The following is a 27,404-nucleotide window of genomic DNA, read 5'->3' on the forward strand; positions in this document are numbered from 1 at the left end:
GTGGGTTAAGCCTCTGCCTTCGGCTCAGGTCATGATCTCAGGGTCCTGGGATCGAGACCCACATCGCTCAGCAGGGAGCCTGCTTCCTCCTCTCTCTGCCTGCCTCTCTGCCTACTTGTGATCTCTGTCAAATAAATAAATAAAAACTTTAAAAAAAAATGCATATCAGCATTTCTCTCCACCACTTCTTCTTTGAAAACATGGGAATTAAAGTGAGTAGATCCATTATATAGATACAGTGAAGCAAAGGAAGAGTTGTGACATTGTTAACGAAATAGATTATAAATAATAATGTGGAGGACAGGTGTCTGGATGGCTCAGTCAGTCAAGTGTCTGCCTTCAGCTCAGGTCTTGTTCCCAGAGTCCTGGGATCAAGCCCCGCATCAGGCTCCCTGCTCAGCGGGGAGCGTGCTTCTCCCTCTGCCTGGTGCTCCCCTGCTTGTGCTCTCTCGCTCTCTGTCATAATAATAAATAAATAAATAAATAAATAAATAAAATCTCTAAAATAATAATAGTAAGGAGGAGGAGGAAAAAACCCTAAAACTTTTGGTACCTGATTTCTTGCTCTTGCCCTGCGGTTGCCTATTTGGTCTTTTCAGCTATCTTAAGCTCCCGTGGCACAGATTCTATTCAGTGAGCCCCACAGAAAAGTGATAGAGCCGAGCTCCTGTCCCTCTCACAGGGAAGCAGCTCGCCAGGCAGCTCTCCACACCCATACCCGAAGGCCAGACAGTCCCTTGGTGCGTCCTGCATGGACAGCCTTTGCGTAAGATCTCATGACTCAGATTTTGAGCATCACCCTCAGTGAATTTGCTCTTCCAGTTGGAGCCCAGAAAAATGGTCCGGGGGAGGGGGGGGAGAAAGAGAGAGTAATTAACTGCTTTTCAGTTTAAGAATCGTCTTTTGAAATACTGAACTGTAACCCACATTAAGGCGTTATCCCCCATCACAGAAGTCCGAGCGGACAAACTGTGAGTCTGCCATGGCAGTGGGATCCACCCAGCCTTCCTTCAAAGCGCTGTTCCCTGCTGACGTCCAGCACGGCTTCCTGGGTGCAGCTGGTGAATTGCCTGCTTCACACTTTGTAAACCAACACCTTTCAAGGGTCATGACTTCACAAGACCCTTCTCAGTTCTCCTCATTTAGCAATTTCAGGGGTCTCTCCATTCCAGCCATGCTTTTGCGAGATGGATCACCAAGGTTGCCAACCTAGAAAAACATCTCTGAAGTTAATGACAGCTCATAAAATATTTTTGGAGGCAGTTTGTTTCCAGAAATCTACTTGTTAAGAAACAAGTAGCACATTATGTATACGGCTGTTCATCCAGTTAAACAAACTGATTAATATCTGGGGTCTTCTTGTGATGTGAGGTGTTTTGTTTTGTTTTGTTTTTTCATTGTCCTCTACCTGCTAAGGATTTTAGCTTTTAAACTGTGGGAGTCACATGTTCATTATGCTAAAATAAGCAAATTAACTTGAATTCTTCCATTATAATTACACGAGAAACAACATGATCACTTTATTTGGACATGCATTTAACATGTTCAATATTATTATTTTTTATTATATACTTTTCCAGGAAATCCCAATAAGACTAAATATCAGGAAGTAACATCACATAATACAAAGACATCCTTAAAAAGGAAATTCAAAACCTAATGAAAACCTAATAGCTTGCAAATTACTAGGAAAAAAAGAAAAAGCTATAGTTTGGGATTCCATCAAAACTAATTACACCTATTTGATTTTTAAATATACTTGAAGGCCAATTAAAATCCCAGAAATCATTGGGACAAATTAAGGAGAAATAATGATATTTTCCAAGGTGTAAATTCACTTTCAAATGAAATGGAAGTGTTGAGAACTTCTTTAGGCCACTTGGAATCAATTTGTGGTGGTAGAGAATATTTATTTCTTATTCTGCTTAACAGAGTTTTCCACCAATACACATTAGCTTGATGCAAAATTGAAACTGACGCTGTTTCTTAACAGGGTGATAGTTCCCCCTCATAAAACCCAGAATAATATCTAAACACACAAATGACTGTCTTATAAAAACATCCCATGTTTTTGTTCCTTAGGAGTGAATGATAAGCTGTAGCATTAGGCTGGTGTCAGGATGCAGTTCTGGTTTTGAGTAGAGGAGACATAGTATTTCACTAGGGATATGATTTACGTGCAGATCAAGTATATCAGTAGAAGAGCAGGATACTATATGACGGTATATTAATGTCATTAAATTGTCCTTGGCATTTAAGCAAGCATTAGGCAAAATAGCAATTTGTGTATCCAGGAACAAGTCCAGGATGCTCCAGTCCCTGGACCTTCGATCTGTGGCCCGCCAGTCCTCATCCTGTCCCAAATACTGGAATTTATCTTTGCCGTGAAGTATACCAGGCCCCTCTTTAACCCCTTCTGATTACAGGCAGTGCTCGGTAGTACAAAAAAGACCTCTAGATAGAGAGTTGGAAACCAGCATTTTTATGTCAATAATTTGCTATGTGATCAGTCTTGGGCCAGTTGCTTATTATGTGGGGGGACACAATTGTTACACTGTTAAAAAAATGTATTGGGATGCTCTCTTCTAGCTAGAAATGTCTGTGATTCTAGAAACTACTTTCCTAGTATTCTGAGGGAAAGTGTGTTTCATTCCTGAGATAATGGCTCTCACTTTGTTCTTCAGCTCATTAGGGATTGTATAGGAAGGCATTTCTGGCCAAGGCCTGGCAGTGAGCTGGGGAGAGATTTGGGAGCAGGAAGAATTTTCCTTGCCATCTTGGCTGGTAAATGTCTGTAGCCAACTTGCCTTGTGCCCTGAGTTCTTCCCCTACAATAGTAATATTGGTCTTGGAGACACTGTTTTTTGTTTTTGTTTTTTTTAAGTGTGCACACAAAAATGTTTTCCTCTGCTCATGTGTATCGAACATTGCATTTAGTGACTTACTAAAGTTCATCAAAATTGTTACTCTCAGAGGCAGCCTTGCCTCATTTTACCTTTTCATGTACTTTTGTATTTGTGCTTCTTAAAATCCAAGCATACAATGAATTTTTGTAGCACATATTTTTCTACCTATTAAATCAACAGATTATCTAAGCATATGCATAATTACAGGAGGTAAGCTAATTTTTGCTACCTTTATTGACTACTCTTTATTCATTTTCTGCTTTTTTCTTTTTTTTTTTTTCTTGTTTAATTACTCCAGGATATAAGGCTCTTTCTTGCGAAATATTTCAGTACTAGGATATCTTAAGACTGCTCCTCACACATGCACACAAGAGACCACAAACCGCTAGGACCCACAAAATGAGCTATGAATTTGCAAAAGGTAAAGAACTCTCGGGGGATTCATGACTCCAGGAATAAAATCTTGGCAAATAATTCACTCTGAGCCAAAGCAAACTTTAAAAGTGCCGTTTAAAAAACCCGAAATGGGTAAGTAATGAGTGAATAAGGAGTTTGGTGAGTTTTATGAAAAATGCAAATAAGAAATCTCATTACACACATAGCTGTAATTTACACTATAGGGAAATAAATGGTTACTTTCTCATTTTTAGTTCAGCTCAATACCAACAGGGTTTCTGTTCTAAGTGTATTACTTGCCATGATTATGGTTAATTATGCAGTTGCCATACTCTTGATGGCAGATAGTTGAGAGCTGTTGTGGGATTATCCCAAAAGCTGTCCTCACAGCTCCGTACCGTTCAGGTCACTTTAGGACCAGGAGTTGGAAACTTAGAGAGGCCGTCACTTAGCCCACAAAGGAGCCATTGATCGCAGTGTAGATGTTGCAGAAATTCCTCTCTTTATATGATAAATTTTTTCCTGGAAAAAGTTCCACAAACTAAAATTTTTATTTATTGAATTCCGCTTTCCTACTGACATGCATACATGGTCATTACAGTAACTTGTAACAAGTTAACGTTCTCTTCCCTGGCCCTCTGTTGGGTGGCCAAAGGGTCTGTATACACTTGCCTGCTAAGAAGCGTCATATGTTGAAGGACTCCTGCAGTAATTCAAGTAATCACCACCTAGTAAACTGGCAAAATTTTGCATTTTTCTATGTCACATTTGAAAACAAATATACAAACAGTAAATGTCCCGAAGAGCTGACTTACAAGCAGAATTACCATAACCACAAAAAAATCAAACCTGCTTATTTCCCAAGCAATAAATTTGAAACTACTTTGGCAGAATATTCCATGAATAAGGAGAGGAGATGGTCAACTTAGAAATGGTAGCACGTATAGGAGCATTGATTTGGAAAAACAAAAAACAAACAAAAAAAAACACCTCTTTTGACCCTCTGCCCTCTGGAAACTATCATTCCATCTCTTTCCTTTCCCTTCTAGCTTCTTAAAAGAGAAGTTTGGGTTTATTCTTACTTCCTTTTTGTTGGCACAGCCTGCCTTCGTCCTGTATCAATAAGGATAAAGCCTCTGCTGCCATAGGAAAGGCCAAAGTAACTGCTGCTTAAATAAGAAAAATTTATTTTCCTTTTGCATAAAAATCTGTGAAAACAGCCGCTCCTCCATGAGCCCCTCATTTTCTTCTATTTCTCAAGAGAGAACCTTTGCTGAAGTCCAGAAGACTTTTCTCTTTTCTCCTCATACCCTCTCCCTAGCTAGTCCCATCTAATCTCATAGCTTCCCTGACCAGCTCTGCCAACCCCTCATGCCTTCCTTCCCAGATTCAAGCTCTGAGTTCCAAGTCTTAGATCCAAATCTCCTGCTGCGCACTAAGCATTCCCCCCCCAGGACACCCAGTCTCCGCCTGCAATTCAGGAAGTCCCCCTTGGAATGTATTCTCTCCCACCTGAGGCTGCTCCTGTCAGTTTCCCAACCTTTAGTCTGCATCACTACCCTCCTCCTAGCAGCCAAAGGCAGGCTGAAAACCTGATTCATCCACATCGTCACACAATCATTTTCCACCCGTTGCTGACCTCTCCGTTTTGCCTCCTCAGTGCATATTCTGCTGGACCTTCTTTTCACAGTGGCTCTGCCCTCCTTCAGGACCTCGGCTCTCGCCTGGCTTATTGGAACACCCTTCTGTTCTCCCTCTCTATGTGTTTTGTGTTTCCTCTCTAACGTCCCTCAATACTGGATCCAGTTCTCTTCCTAAAGCAGAAGTTAGATTACATCTATTTCCTTAAACATATTCTGTGATTTTCTATTACTGACAAAATAAAGGGAAGAGAATTGGCCATGGTTGGCACGTATACTCATTAACTCACTGTCTCCTTACAACAGCCCTGAGAAGAGGGTGTATTCCTACTCCATACAGAAACGCAGAAGAGAGTGGATCAATTGCCAGTATCACAGTTTCACTAGGAAACAACAGAATGAGGATTATAATGGAGGTTTTCTTTGGCACTAAAGCTTGAGTTGAGCTCTTTTTTAAAAAAAGATTTATTTGAGGGCGCCTGGGTGGCTCAGTGGGTTAAAGCCTCTGCCTTCGGCTCAGGTCATGATCCCAGGGTCCTGGGATTGAGCCCCACATTGTGCTTTTTGCTCGGCAGGAAGCCTGCTTCTCTTCCTCTCTCTCTGCCTGCCTCTCTGCCTACTTGCAATCTCTGTCTGTCAAATTAAAAAAAAAAAAAAAAACATTTATTTGAGAGAGAGTGCACCCATGTATGGTCGGGGAGGGGCAGCAGGAAAGGGAGAGAGAGAGTCTCATGCAGACTTTCTGCCGAGTACACAGGCTGACATGGGGCTCGATCTCACAACCTTGAGATCGTGACCTGAGCCGAAATCAAGAGCTATACGCTCAGCTGACTGAGCCACCCAGGTACCCCAAGCTTGAACTCTTTCAAGTACTCCATATTCTCTCCCAAATTAGAGCGTGGGCCTCCAAACCACTTGCCCTTAATTTACTTTCCAACCTCATTTCCTATAGCCTCATCCTGCATGTCCCTACCCTGATGACTCAGTGTTCCTCACATCTGCACATTCTTGCTTTGTGTTCTCATTGGATAATTTCTTTACACCATATTGTCCCCCATTATTCTGCGCTGGTCAAAATGTAGTCATTTGTTAAGGATTACCTCCGAAACCAGCTTCCCTAGAAACTTTCTGAAATGCCCTTAAGTAGAAAAACTGCATCTTCCTCTCATCTCTGAACTATATTCTGTGTTGGTTTTTACTGTGTTCAGCCAACTTTAGGAACTGCTAGACTTGGGTGATCTTGAAGGTATATTCCAACTCTGATATCCTATGATGTTTAGGTAGAAAAGGAGCTGAGCATTGACCGAGCAGATGAATTAAGCTTCTTAGAGAGGAAAGGGGTAAGAACATTCTTGGAATCACATGTTGCCTCATTCATGAAGTATTCCCCAGTCTCTGTGACTTATCTTTTCACCACAACTCTGGGGAGTTACCATCCCTTCAATTTTGGCATTAGTGATTTCTTTTTTATTAATTTAGTTACTGATATTTTTCTCCCTCGAATGAATCATGAGCCCCTGAAGACAAGGGCAATGTCTTATACCTCTTTGTTTTCTCTTGTATTTCCTTATACATAGAAGGTGCTCAATTCATATTTATTAAATAAACCATCCCTGTGTTTTCTTTGCCATGTTGAAATTGATTACAGGATTTGCTGTCTGCTATTGATAGATGAGACATCTTACTTCTTTGGATTTGGGTAATAGGATTCCCCAAATATATCCCATATGGGTTGCTTATGCCCAAGCGTCTAAAATCTTAATAGCTTTTGTTAAAGAGGATAGACATGTTCAGAGCAAGAAAGATTAGTCAACAGGGTAAAACAATCACCCTCTCTGTTCTTGACTATATTACTTTCAATTTATCTTAAAAAAAAAAAAAAAAAAAAAAAAAAAGGAACTGAAGATCCTTGGGACTCATGGCTGTGCCAATGCTCCAACCTTTTTGGAGCTCAAATAAGAACTTGAGAGAGCATCTGTCCACACTCTATTTCCTTGGCTTGGCAGACAGCAATGGAAACCCGCAGTAAGTCTCCTTCATTCAGCTCGTATATATCTAAATTGCTTATCTGTGGGACTCCTGACAGCACTTGCCTTGGGCAGAGAATAGATGGAATAGGGGCCTGCCTGGGTAGTATGATTTGAGGGGCGCCAGAAAGGCTACTCTGCTCCACACCATCTTCCTGTTTCCTCACCCATTTTGTTTCAGTCACCCCGTGCAAATAGGCTCTGATCAATTCTGGATTTTGGTGAGACTTGGTAGGTGGTGTAGGTTCCACAACCAAAAACAGGGGGAGTTGGCGTCTACAAGCACATGCTTGTCTTCATTATCAGGATTGGAAAGGTCTTCCAGAGACTAGCTGTGCCTTGCAATTAAACCTGCAGATTAATGACAGGGCCGGCTTCAGATTTGCAAGCTGTCTCCCAGATGCCGCTCCCTGAATGAGGAAACAGAGTGCTGTTACCTTTCACTCTGCACCTACATTGCAGGAACGGCTCGGGGTGCTTCGTCTACCAAGTGCAGAGTGATTGGCTTTAACTGCTCGTGCATTCCAGGGCAAGTCAAGGGCCCCCCCACCCCAACTTCCACTCCCCTTGGCCTCAGGGGAGAAGCTCTGCAAAGCGGAAGAGGCCTTTGTTCTGCAATTAATCATTTGAAGTCAAAGTATGTTTGGGTACTACAAGTGATAGCCCACAAACACTATGAAGTGGCTGATTGTGTAGTTGGTGAAATTCAGTCTCAAAGAGGACTTCCTTCATTGTAAATAGAAAAATATCTTAGGAATGAGGTAGGGAGAAATTGTCAAACTTAAGAAGTGATGGGCTAATTTATCATAGGATAACTTTCAGAGACTAGATTCTAATGTGTAAGGAGCTCCATCTTTTAAGTCAAAGACCTGTATTACTTTCCTGCTGGTCTGTCTGACCATGGCCACTGGTAAGACTAACCTGGGGAGCCTGAGGGGGAAGGGGTAGTCAAGGTCAAGAGTCAGACTCTGAAAAGAGAATAAGCGTAGAAAAGAGTGTGTCTATCCCAGTATAGAGGCCTGTCAGCCTGCCTAAGATAAATGATGCTGGGGTTACCCAGTATTTCATACTGTCTATTGCTCTCTTCTCTGAGTTTTATTTTCTTACCCTTTGGAAACATTCCACATACACTAGTCAATGGTACTTTCATCGGCTGCTGCCGCGAGGAAGAAATTTCCCTTTACATTGAGGAGTTAATGAGTTTGGTCTTGGTGTTGTTTGTTTTTTACTTCAAGAGTGAAGAGTGACTTTACTTATTTCATTGACTTTCGTCAATATTATCCATGTGTGATAGTTATACCAAGAATTCAGCAATACCTAGTGAGGGAGTATTATCCAAGCAGACAGAAATGAGAGAGATTTCCATAGCCCCTAGCTTGTCTCCACAATTACACTTACTTATATGGAACCAAAGCTGGTCATTAACCCCTTTTCCCCTGGTTGTTGAGAAGCAACCTGAGGACAGTACTTTTTAGAGACGTGAGGAATATCAGAATATCAAGGGATCTGCGCAAACTCCACGGGGTCTGCTGAACCTGACTGCTGATGTCCAGGCTATCACACACTGACTGGAGGGCTAGCCTGATAGCTGTGTCCTTCTAAAATCACATTAAAAACAAGCCTTGTGGTGTTAAGGCTCTCTATCCTGCAATTATGTCTATCCTGCAGGTAATCACAATGAGAAAATACCAAGACATTGCCTTCTCCATCCAAAGCCCCATAAACCCTGTGGTACTGAGCTTTCTTAAGCAACACAGCCACTTCCACAGGTCCCCAAAGACCATGTAGTATTCTTTGTTCCTTGGCCTGATGCTGCTGTGTTCAAGCCTGCAAGGAGATCACGGCTCAGGGGTGAATTGCCAGTTGGTATTTCATCTTTGTAGCTTCTTATACACTTTCCCTGACTTTTTCTCCGAAAGGGAGACCATAAAAATATCATCATTTGCTTAGAGAAGAAGCTGTTCCTAATAATGATCAACCCACATTGGGACGCCAGACTGGCAAGTTATTTATAAAAATTACTTATAAATAACTTATAAAATAAGTAAGTGTGATCTTCCGTAGGTGCCAACACCTACCTTCTCCATCCCACAAAAACTTGATGCACTATTCAGAGGGCCCCATGCCAGAATTGACTAGGCCATTGACAAAGGCATGTCTTTCTCAGGTTCCTGTGTTGATCGTGTCCTTCCACATACTTCAGAACAGCCACCAGAATGAAGAGTTCTTGTACTTGCTAGAAAGATTCTGGTTCACACAACCTTATATTTTAGGACGTGTCTAGTGAGATAGTGGTTTGGGCCTTCAGCTTTGATTAATCTGGCTTTTTAGGGAACTCAAGTATTCCCTATGCCATGCTGACATAGAGGCCCCTTTCTATACACATTGGTGCCTGGAGCCTGCCTTGTTCCCTTTCTGGACTATCTGACCTACTGTCTTTAGTGATAAGTGGTATTAAGTGTGTTTAAACAGGTTCACATTGCAGCTGGTCAGATTTCATGTTTTTACCGACATGAATTTTATGAACTGTGTTCCCTGCAGTGCCTCCTTTTTCTTTCCCTTTATCCACTGACGCTTCCGACGCCATTGACTTTCAATGCCTTCAGTGAAGGCATGTGCTTGCATGCAGTGACTGATGTTTTAGGTCCCACCGTACCAGATAGCTAACAGAGCTGACTCTTTGAAGCTGGTGGCACTACAGGCAAAAATTCTACTTCTGTACTCCTGAAGTCACTTCCTCGGTCCTTGTCATCTACACAACAAAAGTGAGTGACATATTAACAAGTATGCCCTGTAAATATTACTAGAGTATATATTTTCCACTTGCAGATGTGAATTGGTCACCATCATTTAAGAGAACTTCTAACAAATATCACCAATAGGTATTTAAAACAATGATATTTTGTGGGGTCATTTACTTTTTTGTTTTCATTGTTTAAAAGACTTTCTATTTTTTTTTAAGATTTTATTTATTTATTTGATAGACAGAGATCACAAGTGGGCAGAGAGGCAGACAGAGAGAGAATGGGAAGCAGGCTCCCCACTGAGCAGAGAACCCGATGTGGGGCTCAATCCCAGGACCCTGAGATCATGACCTGAGCAGAAGGCAGAGGCTTAACCCACTGAGCCACCCAGGTGCCCCAAGATTTTCTATTTTTAACACAGTTTTAGATTTACAGCAAAAGTGAGAGGTACAGAGATTTTCCATATACCCTTGTCCCACCCCAGGCGTAGTCTCCCCTATTAGCAATATCACTCATCACAGTGGCACATTTTTTTTTTTAAGATTTTATTTATTCATTTGACAGAGATCACAAGTAGGTAGAGGCAGGCAGAGAAAGAGAGGAGGAAGCAGGCTCCCCGCCAAGCAGAGAGCCCAATGCGGGGCTCGATCCCAGGACCCTGGGACCATGACCTGAGCTGAAGGCAGAGGCTTTAACCCACTGAGCCACCAGGCACCCCACATTTACTCATTTTTTAAAAAAGATTTATTTATTTGAGAGAGAGACAGTATGAGTGGGAGGGACAGAGGGAAAGGAAGAGAGAATCTCAAGCAGACTCCGCACTGAGCATGGAACCCAAGGCAGGGCTGGATCCCACAACAATGAGATCATGACCTGAGCTGAAACCAAGAGTTGGATGTTTAACCGACTGTACCACCCAGGTGCCCCAACATTTACTCATTTTTTAAAACACTAAAATTAACCCCATTATTTGAAGTGCAGACCACAACCTGAACCATGATTTGAGATCAGTTATATCGAGATGCCAATTAATCGCTTACATGACTTTTTTCATTTAAAAAAGTGCCTGGGTGGCCCAGTCAGTTGGGTGTCTGCCCTTGGCTCAGGTCATGATCCCAGGACCCTGGGATCAAGCCCCCAGAGTGGGGGGGGGTCCCTGCTCAGTGGGAGAGTCTCCCTCTTGCCCCTGCTCATGCTCTCTCTCACTCTCAAATAAATAAAATCTTTAAAAAAAAAAAAATACATGGCCTAACCCAAAAAACAAACATTCCAGCTAAAAAAAAGGGGAGGGGGCAGAAAACATGAGTAGACATTTTCCCGAAGAAGACATACAGATGACTAGTAGACACATGAAAGGATGCTCAATGTCATTCATCATCAGGGAAATAAAAATCAAAACTACAACGAGATATCACCTCACACCTGTCAGAATGGCTAAAATAACAACACAGGAAACAGCAACTGTTGGTGAGGAAGAGGAGGAAAGGAAACCCTCTTGCACTATTGGTGGGAATGCAAACTGTTGCACCGACTCTGGAACAGTATGGAGTTTCCTCAAAAAGTTAAAAATAAAACTACCCTATGATCTATCAGTTCACTAGTAGGTATTTACCCAAAGGATACAAAAATATTGATTCAAAGGAGTACACGCATCCCAATGTTTATAGCAGCATTACCAACGATAGCCAAATTATGGAAAGAGCCCAAACGCCCAGTGGCTGATGAATGGGTAAAGTGGAATATTACTCAGCCATAAAAAGTAATGAAATCTTGCCATTTGCAACAGTGTGGATGGAGCTAGAGAGTATTATGCTAAGCAAAATAAGGCTGCCAGAGAAAGACAAACACTACGTGATTTCACTTATATGTGGAATTTAAGAAACAAAACAAATGAACATGGGAAAAAAGAGAGGCAAAGCAAAAAACAGACTCTTAACTATAGTGAACAAACTGCTGGTTACCAGAGAGGAGGTGAGTGGGGGGATGGGGGAAAGAGGTGATGGGGATTAAGGAGGGCAGTTGTGATGAGCACTGGGTGTTGTATGGAGGTGATGAATCATTAAATTCTACACCTGAAACTATAAAGCAAAAGGATAAAATCATCTTTCAAGTAATATATATATGTATCTCTTAGCCTCATACTTGTTATTCAAAAGTAAATAGGTTGACAGTCTTATTACAATTCAGACAGCTATTTGGAATGGGAAAGAGCAGATGATTTTTTTAAAAAAAACCCACAAACAATAAAACATTAATTAGAGTCACAGAATTAACCTGGGAGGAGCATTAGGCAGTATGTAATTCGATGGATCCATTTCATTTTCACTCTCGGTTTTAAAAGCAAAGAAAGCAAATAAAAATTGGAGAGTAGAACAGAACCGAAATCAGGAAGATCAAGCAAAATTCCAAGCAAGGTCATTAAAAAAAACGAACCATAATGTAATGTGAGCCAACTCCTACCTTTACAAGGGAGAAGTCAGTGGGTAGTCCAGTGGGCTCTTATTTTTCCCCCCATTTCAGCTCATCTAGATCTTTCCCCACAGTTCTTGTCTGTGAGTATTTGTCAGATACCATTGATCTCGCCACCTTAGAACATACCTGGAAAGTAACAAACAGAGAAGAGTGGTAGAGCTGGCCATGTTTTGATTTAAAGATTTGATATTTTATTAGCGCCCCAAAGCCGGAATCTAGTGGCTCTGGCTATCTTAAGAACTGGCCTCTCAGTCTGTTGTCCTCTTAATCTGTTGCCCAGGTCCGAGATGTCCCTGGACCGTTCTTTAGGAAGAAGACTTCTCATTCTCCTGGAAAGGAGGGTTGTTTATTTTTTTTCTCTTTCCCCCTAGAGGTTTTGATGGGTTTCACTGAAATCCATACACTGGGGTTTTCTAATTCTTTTTTCTTTCGATTGAGTTCTTTTTGTCCAATGGAAAACATACATGAGACCCCAATATACAAAATAGAAAAAATGAAGCTTTTCCAGCTGAGGCGGGGTTTGTAGATGCTGGGATCTGGAGGATCACCTATTTCTCCCTCCTCTCCCTGAGGTGTCTTTGCTGAATGTTAAGGCTCTTAAGAAAACAGTTGGAAAACACTGCTCTACAGTATTGGTCTTCCCATGGTGACAATGAATATAAAACAGCCCACCTCCTGGGTCTCTGTCCGAGCTCTTGACTGGCTGGTGCACTCAATTCCTTTCATCATGAATGAAAGCACTTCTGTTATTATAAACAGCATCATGATTTCAATATTTTCTTCCTTGTGTACTATGAACCTATGAAATGCTAGATGTCAAAAGAATAAAGGAGTTGTCCTTCTTCAGTCTCATCAATGGCTGGGTCCTGACTTGGTTTGATTTAGCAGTGGGCGTATAAACCAGCCTGTAGAAAGCGTAACGTATGCCCAGTATAAACTCTCCCAGAAAATGAGTTTGCGATAGTGGGGAACAAGCCTATGAATGGAAAGGCATGTCACTCTTTGTATTTCACTTAGCTGCCTTGTGACCCCAGGTCTCTGATGGGTGGGGAAAAAAAGTATCATTTTGTAGATTATCCATCTCTTTTCAATGATAGAAGGGAATGATGTTCTGTGCCACTTCTACATTCTAAGCAGAAGCAGACTTCCTTCCCCAGATCTAATGTGAAACCAAGGTTGCAGATAGCATCTATAGAGTCAGGACTAAGCAGGAACTTCAGAAGACATGAGTCCCAGCACATCTCATACTTTCATCTTTCCTCAGTCGTTTTGGCAGCACTTGAAATTTTACCAGGACCCTCAATAACGCATTAGGGATTCATTATAATGAGAAAGAAGAAAAGCTAGGGGTTTCAGTAGCCAGTTTTATCAAGGCATTTATGAATTGAGCATAGTTATTTTCTTTTTCTACCTTCTTTGTCTGATTTGTCTCCCTATACTTCAGATTTTTTTTTTCTTTTTTAAGGCAGTACCATGGAACTTTGAAATCAAGTCTAGATATTTGTCTGTGAGTAATCATGAGCAGCTATGTGTGATTTTCTAGAGTAAATATTTAGGCCAGAAACAAAAATAGAACCAACACCTGGGCCAGAACCAAAAGCAAGTCCATATGCAATGGAGCCAAGGGGGAGATGGAGCATGCCGGTGGCTGGCAACTGTCTAACTAGTTCTCTCTAACTCAGCAGAAAAGCTCTTACCTCCTAAGAGAGAGAAGCCAATTTCAGGCTCAGAGAAAGTTGTATCAACCTCTCTGAACCTCAGTCTTCTTCTGGGTGATGTCATGTGGATACTTTTAGGAATCCTGGAATGTATACATAAGTTGACATGTATAAATATTTAGCACATTTGGGTGGCCTTGAACACCGTTTCTTTTTGCTTATTCAGGACTCAATCAGCTCATCAGTAACTAAAACAAGATTTTCAATGTTTTAACCACCACCACAGGATAAATGTAAAAGCTAATTATTCTACAACTCGGGGTATTTACTATTTAGACTTGTTCAAGGTGGGGGAGGGGGACTACCAATGCCAATCATTTGTCATGTAGATATTTGCCAACAACTGACTTGTGCGCGGCAGAGCGCTTGATGAAGGAAGAGGGTGGAGACCCAGAGAGGCACAAAGCATGACCATTGTCCTCAAGTAGCTCCCCTGGTTTGAGGGAAATCAGACACCTATACAGTCCTAAGATGAAAAGTCCTTAAGTGCTTGAAGAGAGACGCAAAGTGCTCTTTCACTTGAGAAAAGAGCAATTACTTCTGCCTAAGAGAGATGAAGGAAGCTTTCATGACTTTGGCACTTAAGCTGAGAGCACAAGAATGGGAAGAATTTGAACTCATGGAAATGAGTAAGAAAGTCATCAGGGGACCAGTAAGAGCAACATGGCAAGGGGAGTAAAGCTCCCTGTGAGGAGCAGTGAGTAGTTCGCCTGGGAGTCGGAACACATGAGAGAGGGGAAGGAAAGGTATTTGATAAGCGATTGTATACAGTATGTGGTGGGAAGCACGCGTGCTATTCTCGCTTTTAACAGAGCTGAGGCTCAGAGGGTGAAGTGATTGTCCAAAGACCATGTAAAACCAGATCTGCGTCTGAAAACATTAAGATAGACAAGCAAACTGAAGTTTAGAACAGGGCGACTTTGATTGCCAGAGTAGGGAATTTGAATCCTCTACGGTAGTTCAGGGTTTAGCAAACTATGGCCCGTGGGCCAAATTCGGCGCACTACCGGTATTTGTCAGTAAGGTTTGTGAGGACACAGCATTGCACGGCTGTTCATTCATGTCTATTTTTTGTGGTTCCTTCCACACCACATCAGCAGAGTTGAGGAGTCACAGAGCTCATACAGCCCAAAAGGGGAGAGGGAATGGGGAGATGGGCAAAATGAGTGACGGGGAGGAAGGGATACAGGCTTCCAGTTAGGAAGTAAATAGGTCCCAGGAATAAAAGGCACAGCATAAGGAATACAGTCAATGCTTCATGATAGCGTCCTATGATGGCAGATGGAAGCTGTACTTGCGAGGGGTAGGGGAACGGTATAATTTATAGAGATGTGAAAACACTATGCTGTACACCTGAAATTCATGTAGTGTAATAAAGATAATAAATAATGTAATAATAATAATAATAATACTTAGGGAAAAACTATAGAAAATCAGTATTAATTCCCACTCACAATCTTCTAGCTATTGTAAAAGGATCTTAACTGGTCTGCATTATTTTCCGTTTTATAGATCAACCTTAAAACTGGATGGCCTCTACTTTTAAGACAGGATACCCTTAAAACCAACAACTTGATGATATTTGTAGATCTTAAATATAGAACCTGGATAGCCCAAATGATCTATATTGGAATTGTCTGGGATACAGCTGCAATTCAGATAGTAAAGAAAAATAAAATAACTTGTCCTACCAAAAACAAAAACAGAACAAATCAAAAAACACTTAAAATATTTACTCTGGCCCATTGCAGAAAACCTTTGCTAACCCCAGCTCTAGTTGATTGAGAATCACTGAAAGTTTTCTAAAAGGGAAGTGGCATTTTCAGGGTCACACATTACTGATTGAGACCATGCTTATCAGCAGAATGGAGGGAAGGAACTAGATCCATTAGAAGACGATTTTGGTGGTCTGGGCAGTCATCCGTTCACTCCCAGATTGTCCCACTAGCCTTTCAGCAAGCCTCTCAGCCAAAATGTGGGCGCTTCGAGAGTTCAGGCAGGCAACAACAATGAGGGACTTGCCCTGCATGTGAGAAAGACATCTGTGCGGACAAGCTGATCGATGGCCCCACCTGACCCCCAAGACCACCGGACGCCAAGGGGTGACAGGAAGGACCAGAAACAGAGGCTGCCATGCAGAAATGTCACTCGATGTTGCCGTCCCTTGCAATCGTGTGAGAGAGGTCAGAACACTAACTTTTTATGTGAAGCCACTGTGCGTGCAAATGTCAGCCGCGGAATTCCAGTGTCGGCCTCCTGCATCTAAGTCTATTAAAGTCCTCTGAAGCCAGTCACAGGGCAGACCCCCACTTTGCAGTCTCTGCACACATAACTTCCAAGACACTGACCCAGTGTCCCTTTCATGGGCTCCCCAGCAGCAGCTCCCGTGGCTTCTTCAGTAGGAATAGCACACTGTGCCCACAGGGTTTGGAGACTGTCTGACTGACAGACAGACGGGCTGACTCACCTGGTCAGAGCAGTTTTGAAGTCCAACCTCTACACTCTGTCGTACCCATGGTGCATAACATGGCCACACTGTTGGAACACTGAAGTGCTTATTTCCTATCAGAGGTATGCTACAAAAGCAGCTGGCAAACCCCTTGCCCTCTGAAAGTGATGTGGGCTGGAACGCCCAGGATCTAGAGCAAACCTAGTGGGAAGCTGCTGATCGGGATCTTGCAGGATCAGCCTTAAGCAGCGACCATGTGCTTTTCAGGTGCGATGAAGGGACTTTCTGTTTCAGTGGGCCGTAACAGACTTAAGTATTTTCCCCCGACCTGCTTGCTGCCGGAGAATTTACAGTTCAGAGATTACTCACTCAGTCATGCTCTTACTCTGTATTTATTGGTCACTTACTATATACCAGGCACCATGCCAAATGCTGAGGAAAGACAGGCAGTGACGTCCAACTGGAACTTTAGGGAAGCTCCACTGCAGTGTAAAAGGGCGGGGGGTGGGGTGGTGCATGAAAACGTTCACGACACAGTGAGATGAGGGATCCCTAGAGGGGAGGTATCAACCCTCTCCAAACAAATATTACAAATATTACTTTTTTGATGTAAAAATGTGCCCTGGGGAAAAAAGGTTGAAAAATATTCTACTTTGTTAATGAAATGACTTTAAGTGTCCTAGAAAGTCTTAGGCAGGACCAACTACATAATTTGTGGAGCCCCTTGTTGAAAAACTCAGAATTTCAAACCAGTGCTGGTAGAGCATCGAGCCAGGTGGTCCCATGTCACTGAACGGGATACAATGCCTGCCTAGTCTCACGGGCTCAGCATTCTCAAGAAAACCAAGGGAGTGGAATTTGGGGAAAGTAAAGGATTTTTTTTTCCAGTTTGGTTCTATAGGCTTCCATTCATTTATGACACTTATATGCATACCAGGTACCATATCAAGGATTAGGGTCACTGCAGTAAAATATAGCTACCCTCCCTACCCTCGGGTACCTCCAGCCTTGCTGAGAACTTCACCTGTGATGATTTTCATGATCTGGCCCAATTATATCTTGGCATATTAAGTAATCTCAGAAAAATATTAAACCTTCCAGTGAGCCTAACTTTATCTTTTTAAATATATAGTAGATTGAAAATACAATTCTTTTGTACTCTGGACTCTGAAAATACAATTTTTGAATGTATTTTTCTATAAGGAACAAATATTTTGGTGATCAGAAAAAGAAAGTAAATATGAAAAAATATGCTTACTCAGAAGTTGTATAATATTTGAAATTTTATTTTTATTTATTGTGTTACCTTAGGAAGTTTAAAAAAGAGAAATGTAGGGGAACACACGCAGCCTTTATCTTGAAGTTTTAATACAAGCACGCCTTGTTTTATTGTGCTGTACTTCACTGTCCCTCACACACACACACTGTGTTTTCACAAAGCAAGGGCTCATGACAACCTGCACCATGATAGCAAGTCTGTGGGCGCCATTTTCCCAACAACATTTGCTCACTTCACGTCTCTGGTGTCACAATTTTGATAATTCTCACGTTTCAAACTTTTTCATTTCTATTCTTTTTGTTATGGTGGTCTGTAATCAGTGCTCTTTGGTGTTACTATTGTAACTATTCTAGATGCCATAGGCCACGCCCATATTAGATGGTGAACTTAATAAATGTTGTGTGTGCCCTGACTACTCCACCAAACAGCCATTCCCCATCTCCCTCTCTCGCCTCAGGCCTCCCTACTCCCTAAGACACAACAACATTGAAATTAGGCTAATTAATAACCCCACAATGGCATCTAACTGTTCACATGAAAGGAAGAGTCACATAGGCATCTCTCACTTTAAATCAAAAGCTTGAAATGATTAAGAAGGCATATCAAAAGCCAAGGTAGGCCAAAAGCTAGGCCTCTTACACCAAAGAGCCAAGCTGTGAATGCAAAGGAAAAGTCCTTGAAGGAAATTAAAAGTGCTCCCCCAGTGAACATGTGATTATTAAGAAAGGGAAATAGCCTTTTTGCTGATACGGAGAAAGTCTGAGTGGTGTGGACAGAAGATCAAACCAGTCACAACATTCCCTACATCAAAGCCTAATCCAGGGCAAGACCCTAAATCTCTTCAATTCTGTGAGGGCTAAAAGAGGTTGTTCATGAGGTTGCAGGTAAGAGACCATCTCCCTAACATGAAAGTACAAGGCGAAGCAGTAAGTGCTAATGTGGAAGGTAGAGCAAATTACCCAGGAGAGCCAGCTAAGAGCATTACTACAGATGGCTACATAAAACAAGAAATTTTCAGTTTAGAGAAAGCAGCCTTCTGTTGGAAAAATACACCATCTAGGACTCTCATAGTTTAAGAGGGGAAGCCAATATCTTGCTTCAAAGCTTTTTCAAAAGAGAAATGGACTCTCTTATTGGGGGCCAATGCCGCTAGTGACCTTAAGTTAAAGCCCTTGTTCACCTAACATTCTGAAAACCCAAGAACCTTTAAGAATTATACTATATCTACTCTACCTGTAGTCCATAAATGGAACAACAAAGCTTGGATGGTGGCACATATGTTTATAGCATGGTTTACTGAAGATTTTATGCCTGCTGTTGAGATCTACTGTTCAGAAAGAAGATTCCTTTCAAAATATGACTGCTCATTGACAATGCAGCTGGTCACCCAAGAACTCTGTTGGAGAGGTACAACAAGAAGAATGTTGTTTTCATGCCTGCGAACACAGTATCTGTTCTGGAGCCCATGGATCAAAGAGCAATTTTGATTTTCAAGTCTTGTCATTTAAAAAATACATTCCATGAGACTATAGCTGCCACAGTTAGTGGTTCCTCTGTGGATCTGGGCGAAGTGAGTTGAAAATCTTCTGAAAAGGATTCACCATTCTAGATGCCATGAAGAACATTAGGGACTCGTGATAAAAGGGCAGAATACGAACATTAACAGGAGTTTGGAGGAAGTGGATTCCAGTCCTCATGAATGACTTTGAAAGTCCAAGAATTCAGTGGAGGGAACAAGTGCAGATGTGTTAGAAAGAGCAAGAGATTAAGAATTAGAAATGGAGCCTAGAGATATGCCCAATATGACCGAATTGCTGCAATGTTATGATAAAGTTTTAATGGATGAGGAGTTGCTTCTTATTAATGAACAAAGGAAGTATTTTCTGAGATGGAAACAACTTTTGAGGAAAATTATGTGAAACTGATGAAATGACAACTAAGGATTTAGAAAATTACATAACCTTATTTGGTAAAACAGCAGCAGGATTTGGGAGGATTGACTCCTTTTTTTTTTAATTAAAGATTTTATTTACTTATTTGACAGAGAGAGAGGGATCACAAGTAGGCAGAGAGGCAGGCAGAGAGAAAGGAAGGGAAGCAGGCTCCCTTCCTGCTCAGAAGGGAAGCTCTGCTCTGCTGAGCAGAGAGCCTGATGTGGGACTCGATCCCAGGACCCTGGGACCATGACCTGAGCTGAAGGCAGAGGCTTTAACCCACTGAGCTACTCCGGTGCCCCTGGAGGATTGACTCTTAATTTTGGAAGAAATTCTACTGTGGATAAAATGCTACCAAACAGCATCTCGTACCGTAGAGAAACCATTCACGAAAGGAAGAGTCAACTGATGAGCCCAACTTTATGGCTGTCTTATTGTAAGAAATTGCCATAGCGACCTTAACCCTGGTCAGTCAGTAGCCATGAACATCTAGGCAAGACCCTCTACCAACACAAAGATTACAACTCTCCGAAAGCTCAGATGATGGTTAGCATGTTTTAGCAGTAGGGTATTTTTTAAATAAGGTATGTACCTTTTTTAGACATAACATTATCACTCAGTAGACTACAATATAGTATAAATATAACTTTTATATGCACTGTGAAACCAAAAAACCCATTTGACTCTCTTTATTGCCCTATTGGCTTTATTACAGTGGCCTGAGACTAAACCCACAATGTCTCCAAGGTATGCCTGAAGCTTCTCTTATTTTACTTGGTTGAGATATTTTGCCATACCTATACCAAAGTTCATCTTCTAGATATAGCTTCTACTTTTTGTTTTTAAAGATTTTATTTATTTATTTGTCTCAGAGAGAAAGAGCATAAGAAGGGGGAGCGGCAGGCAGAAGGAGAAGCAGGCTTCCCACTGAGCAGGGAGCCCAATGTGAGATTGATCCCAGGACTCTGGAATCATGACCTGAATCAAAGGCAGACACTTAATTAACTGAGCCACCCAGGCGTCCCTAGATGGGACTTTTAGAATCTGTGTTCAGAACTGAAAAATTAGTGAATTCTTCGGTTTGCTTTCAGGACACATCTTAATGATATTCCCGCAAGATAGTACTTTGCTAATAGCCCCACTTACTCTATTTGTTGTCAGAAACTCTTGTCATGCATTCTTAAGGAGTTCCTTTACCTCTGCGATGGAAGATTCCATAATGGTTACTCCTTGTTGATCACTTGCTACACACCTGGTATACTAACCATTTTGTATATATTCATTTAATCCTCCCCATAATACCTTGTGATTGACATTAACCTCCATTTTATAGATAGGGAAACTGAAATTTAGAAAAGTTGACTAAGTTGCTCCAAGTCTTCTAATAACTGGCAAGAGTTAGAATCAAGTCTTAACTGATGCTGAATCTTGGTCCCACCAAGCTGTGCCTTCTCCCCACCTGCTGTGCCTTCTAAGAGCGCCCTGTGAAAGGGAGATAATAAAATGGAAGGAGAAAGTTTGGAGAAGAGCAGGGTGGAGTCCCTGGGATCAGAGCTGTCCTGGCAACTCTGGGGTGTCTGTGACTGTCTGTAATCTGCAAAGCCATCATTGACCAGTAGCAAAAGGTTTGCTGTGGAAACAGGACCTTAGGTTGGCTCCTCTCCCCTCTCCCTCCACATCCCCAACCACTGGCCTCACTCTGACGTGCTGAGAACAAGGAGAGTGGCACCAGGGCTGCCAAGGGATGTGAGAATCTGAGAAAGGCAGTGCTGAGCAGGAGCACGGTCTAAGACCAACTTCAAAACAAGAGATCAGAATTCGTAGGGGAAAAGGAACTACTGAAGCTAAAGATGACCCCCAACCAAAAACTCCCTAAAAATAAGGAGGTCTGGAGGGAAATAGTAACTCCAAACCATTTCATTGGAATTGGGATTGAACAGTCACTGACAGGTATGTTCTTTGAAAACACATCTTGCTGGAGAGAAGCCATGAAGAGGTGATTCTGCAAATCATCATCTCGGTTTGCAAATCCCTCAATAGTCAGAGGGTCCAGTGTGGTCTGACCTGGATTGGATCCTTTGGGTGCATTCCCTTCTTGTGCGAGTATAGTCGTGGTGATTGCTGCAAACGGAAATGTCTATAGAAACATTGAGTGGTGTATACACTCAGACTTGTGTCAGTGTTGAGAAGCGCCCATTCTCCAGGCAGCTCTGAAGATGTATTTCTTAGGTTATATAAATCATTACTCATCTTTGTCTCATTTTTATTTTGTTTGTGATATGCAAGTCAGCATGTTGAATTCATTGTAACTTACTTGTGCATGTGGGCAGAGAGATTGGATTACTAAACATGGGTTTTAAGTAAATTGGGTAAAATTAGCTAAGTGAAGAAGTAAGGCACTCAACTACTTCTTCGATATTAAGCAAGTATATGATTGATATTGGGCAAAAGATTTTCATGTGAGACCCTAAAGCAAAAGTGTGTTGTTGTTGTTTTTTAAGGTCTGGGTTGCTGGATCTTTAATATTTTGAAAGTATTTTTGAAAAAAATTTGAAAATAAAGAAACGTACAGAGGGTAATGTAACACATACATAGTGCCACCACTTAGAATATATTCATTTAATCTATATGTAGCAAAATGTTAACACTTTGCCACATATTCAATATCTTATAATAAAAAAAGTATTATAGGTAAAGGTGAAATTCTGTTTGACCCCATGTCATTCTCTTCTTCCATTTTTCTAATGATAAGCTCCATCATGAAACTAGTGAGTATCTTTCCAGTCTCTATATAAATATAGGTAGGTGTTTATATGTATGTTTATACACACTTGCACTCGTCCATGAACAATATTGTTTTGTGAATACTATTTATATATGTTCCACATGCCCAGTAACAACAGTAGGAAACCTACAGTAGGTGATTAAACTGTGCGTGGAGATGCAGTAGAGATAGTCTCTGTCCTTTCAATGACTCCATGGAGTAGCATGATTATTATTAAAGGTTACTTGCCAAAGGTCCCACAGCCCATAAGTGGTGGGGCTAAGAATTAATCCCACCATCAGGCTCTGGAGCCCGAGCTCTTGACCACCATACTAGATGGCCTCTTCAATGTATCACTCTATAGAATTCTTCCGTGTCTCAATACCAGGTTTCTGATATTTGTAATTATTGGGTTTATAAATCTAGTTCATTCCTTTTCACAGTTATACCATATTCCATTAAATGAGTATAGTATATAAGCAGCACTGTAAGGGGGTTAGGACCCGGAAAATACCAATATCGAAACTTTCCATCTCACCAGGCTGGGTGAGAATTAAATGGTTGAATTCAAATAAAGCATGGAACTGTGCCTGGCACTGAGTAAGCACCCAATAAATGTTGGCTGGTATTATTTGCTATTGTCATCTATACATTATTCTAAGGATCGTAAATCATTAGGTTGCTTCCAATTTTCTGTTATTGTGCATATTGCCCCAGAGAATGCCCTGTGTCTGTGTATATAGGTTTCTTTTGGTTTTCTCCCTAGAAGATGAACTGATGCCTCATAAAGTGTGCATTTTCTCAGTGGCACCTGATATTGCCAAAGCCAGCTCTGCCAATCTACACTCCTCCATAATGAACTGTTCAGTTCCATTTCCCCATATCCTCAAGAAGAGTTGATATTGTCTAACTATTGGATGTGCAAATCTGATGCTATAATTCATATACTATGAAGTGTGCCCTTTAAAGTGTGCAATTCAGGGGCCCCTGGGTGGCTCAGTGGTTTAAGCCTCTGCCTTCAGCTCAGGTCATGATCTCAGGGTCCTGGGATCGAGCCCCACATCGGGCTCTCTGCTCAGTGGGGAGCCTGCTTCCCCCTCTCTCTCTGCCTGCCTCTCTGCCTACTTGTGATCTCTCTCTGTCTATCAAATAAATAAATAAAAATCTTTAAAAATAAAAAAAGCTCTTTAAAGTGTGCAATTCAATGGTCTCACCAGGATGTGCCACCATTACCGCTACCCAATTCTAGGAGAAACCCCTCTACCCATTAGCAGTCATTCCCCCCCTCACCCCAGCCCCTATTCAATCTCTGTAGATTTGCCTATTCTGGACAGTTCTTAGCAACACAATCTTATGTAGATTTTCGAAGTTCTTCCATGCTGTAGCGTGTATCAGCTCTTTGTTCTTTTTCACAGCCCAGTAATATTCCACTGTGCAGATAGACCACATTTAGTTTATCCATTGCCATTGTTCCTTCTCTTGGCAGTTATGAATAATGTTGCTATAAACCTCTATGAAAACTTTGGTATGACTGTATATTTTCATTTTCTTGGATATGCCTATATATTTATAGAGCTAGCCATGAAATTGCTGGGTCATATGATAGCTGTGCTTAATGTTTTGAGACACTGCTAAAGTGACTATACCATTTTATATAATCCCCTCAGAAAGGTATGAGGGTTCCAGTTTCACCCACATCTGTACCTACAACACTTGTTACTATCTTTCTTTTTAGTTCCAGCCATGCTATGTAGTGTCATCTTGCAGCTTAGATGAGTATTGCCCTCATGACTGATGAGGTTGGGCATTTTTAAAAAAATATTTTTTATTTATTTGACAGAGAGAGAGATCACAAGTAGGCAGAGAGACAGGCAGAGGGGAAGGGGGAAGCAAGCTCCCTGTCAAGCAGAGAGCCCGAAGTGGGACTCGATCGCAGGACCCTAAGATCATGACCTGAGCCGAAGGCAGAGGCTTAACCTACTTAGCCACCCAGGTGCCCCGAGGTTGGGCATGTTTAATAGGCTTATTAGCCTTCTGTATGTCATCTTTGGCCCATTTTTTCATTGGGCAGTTTGTCTTTTGATTTGAGTTATGAGAGTTCTTCCCATGTTCTGAATACACGTCCCATATCGGACATATGATTTACAAAGATTGTCTCCCATCTTGTGGGATGTCTTTTTGTTCTATTGATATGAATCAACGTATTTTAATATTTGTAGGTTTCATATGCTTCCTCAAAGCTTCCATTTTCAAAATTGTCTCTGTATTATCTGCTGTGTGGATCACAAGCCAGAGAGCCTTAAGTGTTCACTGAGACTAAAGCAAGGGCACGTAGCATTCCATAGATAGGAAGAAGCTCCTGCATTGGTCACCTGAGGTCATCTAGAGGAGTCCCTCAGTCAGCAAAGGAAATTCAGTTTTGATAACCTAGAAAATATGCCTTCACACCTGATTAGAGTTCAAATTTGATCACTTAAAGGCACTAAGAACCCATACATTGTATTTCCGCACTGCCAGTTGGTTAATTCAAAAGTACTTGGATACTGTTTAACCTGTCCTCTTCCTCTCTCTCTCTCTCTCTCTCTGCTGCTCCTCTCCCCTCCCCACTCCCTGTTTCAATTTCAGATTGAAAATGGCTCAGGAATCAGTCAGCAAGCTGACATCAGAGAAGAAAGTGGAGACAAAGAAAATCAATCCCACGGCTAGTCTGGTGAGATGCATGTTTCAACATAACCAAAAGATTTTTCATTATAACTGAGGTGCATCTGGGAGTGTGTCTGAATTTAAAGGATAAAGCTCAGAGGAATGAGTAGTATCCAGATTCTCAGTTCCCATCCCAGAGTAGCCTAGGTAAGAAGGGAGTGAGGAACAAAACCCGACTTCCTGGACCTCCAACACAGATCGTTTCCTGATCAGGCAAATTTAGTCACTTGCCATGTCACACCCTTCCACACCCCAGGCCGGCATCTGCTTATCTCAGAGCACCTTTCTCCCTAACTGGTTGAGCATTTAAGAAAGGGGTAGAGATTATGCTCTTTAGATAATTGGGAAAACCCAGATGCAGAAAGATACAGCTTACCTAGGATCACTTCACAAAGGAGTAACAGAAACCAAGCCCAGGCTCTTGGTCCCCGGATGTCTCTCCAGGAGCTGGAAACTTAGAGACTAGTTGGCCTTCGCACCTGAAAGGGGAAGTTGTCCTCCACTTTCCCATTGGGAAGGTTCACAGTGAAGTTCTACCTATACGTTAGAGACAATAGCAGAGGTAAATGGTTAGGAACCCAAGATGTTGGGGTTCAGATCCCAGCTTAGCCACTTAGTAGTTGTAAAACCTTCGTAAAATTACTTTGCCTCTTTTGGGAAATGAGAGAAATAATACCACCTTTACTTTAGGATTATTTTGAGGAAACAGAGAGAAATAGAAAGCGGCGTATAATAAGAACTTAAAAATGTTGGCTGTTTCTGGTTATTACAAATTTTGGCAGAATTAGTCGGCCCTGCCCTGGAGAACAGCAGTGAGTGATAAGGGGGCCATGGCTCTCCTCAGCTGATTTTCAGACCCTACCTCCCCTGTGCCCTGCTGTCCCACAGCTACTTATTCTTATCCTTTTGAGTTTTGAGGACCATTTGCCAACTACTTTAAACCTTCTGACCATCTAAATGAAGTTGAAGTAGTGAAGTGAGATTTTTTTTTTTTTCTGTTGATTGGCTGGGGTGTCTCTCACTCACAACAGCCCCATCAGCAAATGAATGTTGAGTGAGGTGTGGAGAAGTCGGGGTCCTACAGCTGGAGTGGGGAAGGCTGCAGTTAGCATGCACAGCTCCTGAATGGACCCATCCTCTGTGCCCCTTTGGTGGTGGGTCCAGTACATTCACTTGTATGATTTTCAGTGGCAATGGCTTCCACCCTGAGTTTTGTCTTCCTCGTTGGTCAGCCTACACTCCTTTCCCCCAGTCCCCTTACTTGGGCCTCTATCCTAACTTTTGCAGCCAAATCTTATTTCCAGGGGCACAGAATGAATTCAGCCCTGGAGACAAAGAGGAAACAGTGGGTTTACTGTGACTTTTTTTTTTTTTTTTTTTTTTTAAATAGGTGACTTCCACTGTGACCAAGCTCCCAGTTGCAATCCTCAACTTGTTAGGGTGGTTTCTTTTGTTGTTGTTTATTTGGGAATTTGGGAAGTGCTCAGAAACTGATCCTGATTCAAGCTCACAAGTCAGAGATGGGATCCAGACTCAGGACGGGTGTTCAGAAATCATCGACTTGATGATTATATGTAGGCCACCCTAGTAGCTCAGTGTATCACATTTCACAGATGACAAGCAGCTGAGGATCTATTTACAAAGATCTCTGTGCAAAGGAATATACCTCTTCCATTTCTTTGTTTAGTCTTTTATGTGCCGTCCCAAAGAGCAGATACACCCATTCTCGTTATGCTAAATATTTTATTCCTCTAAAGTCCTAGAAACAGTGAGAATCCTCATTTCTGTTTTGTATTCTTATCTGTATATATATCTCGCCAGCAGACCTTCATGACCTTCATCTTTAGAAGGTTGTCACTGGGCAGGAAGCTCAGAGAGAGCAGAGCAGAACATCCATGGCAAAATGGAAGTTTTCTCCATCCTGCATGGATTACGTCTGCTCCGCTTCCATTTTGCATCGCCTTTGTTCAGTCCCACCATCTTGACCATATGCAGGTGTATTCAATTGGGGAAACAGTGATGTTTTTTCCTATTTAGATTCCCCAGAAACTATTCCTTAAGCATTCCCTAATTCCATTAGTAGACTGAGCATGGGGGCAGAAGGAATCTTTGAGTAACACTGCAAAGTTAGGATCTTTGTCACAGAGGAAGAGAACAGACCAGCCGCTCATGGTAAAGGTCCGTCTTTTAGATGGGTGTCATTGTTTGATTGATGAGCTGGTTATTTGCTGTTTGCTTTTAGCAAGTAAGGGGAATAGATTGGGAGGAGCAGGTAACAGGATTTCAGAAAAGAAGGATAAAATGACTCTCATTTCTAGAGCCTTGAGTCCAACTCTACCCATCATTCTAGACCAAAACTTTGAGAAATTTTT

The 27,404-nt window shown here is 41.8% G+C and overlaps 1 protein-coding gene across 21 annotated transcripts in view; it reads left to right on the top strand.

The window, feature by feature from the left end:
- Positions 1–27,404, top strand: part of FMN1 (formin 1) — a 413,714-nt gene that overhangs the window by 377,370 nt on the left and 8,940 nt on the right. For all 21 annotated transcript variants that reach the window (XM_032343188.1, XM_032343184.1, XM_032343196.1 and 18 more), the window contains one exon: positions 24,955–25,039. In XM_032343188.1, the coding sequence (XP_032199079.1) occupies positions 24,955–25,039 (85 nt within the window). The remainder of the gene's footprint in view (positions 1–24,954; positions 25,040–27,404) is intronic.

Source organism: Mustela erminea, chromosome 5, assembly GCF_009829155.1.
Source record: "Mustela erminea isolate mMusErm1 chromosome 5, mMusErm1.Pri, whole genome shotgun sequence".
In the NCBI taxonomy this organism is placed as follows: domain Eukaryota; kingdom Metazoa; phylum Chordata; class Mammalia; order Carnivora; family Mustelidae; genus Mustela; species Mustela erminea.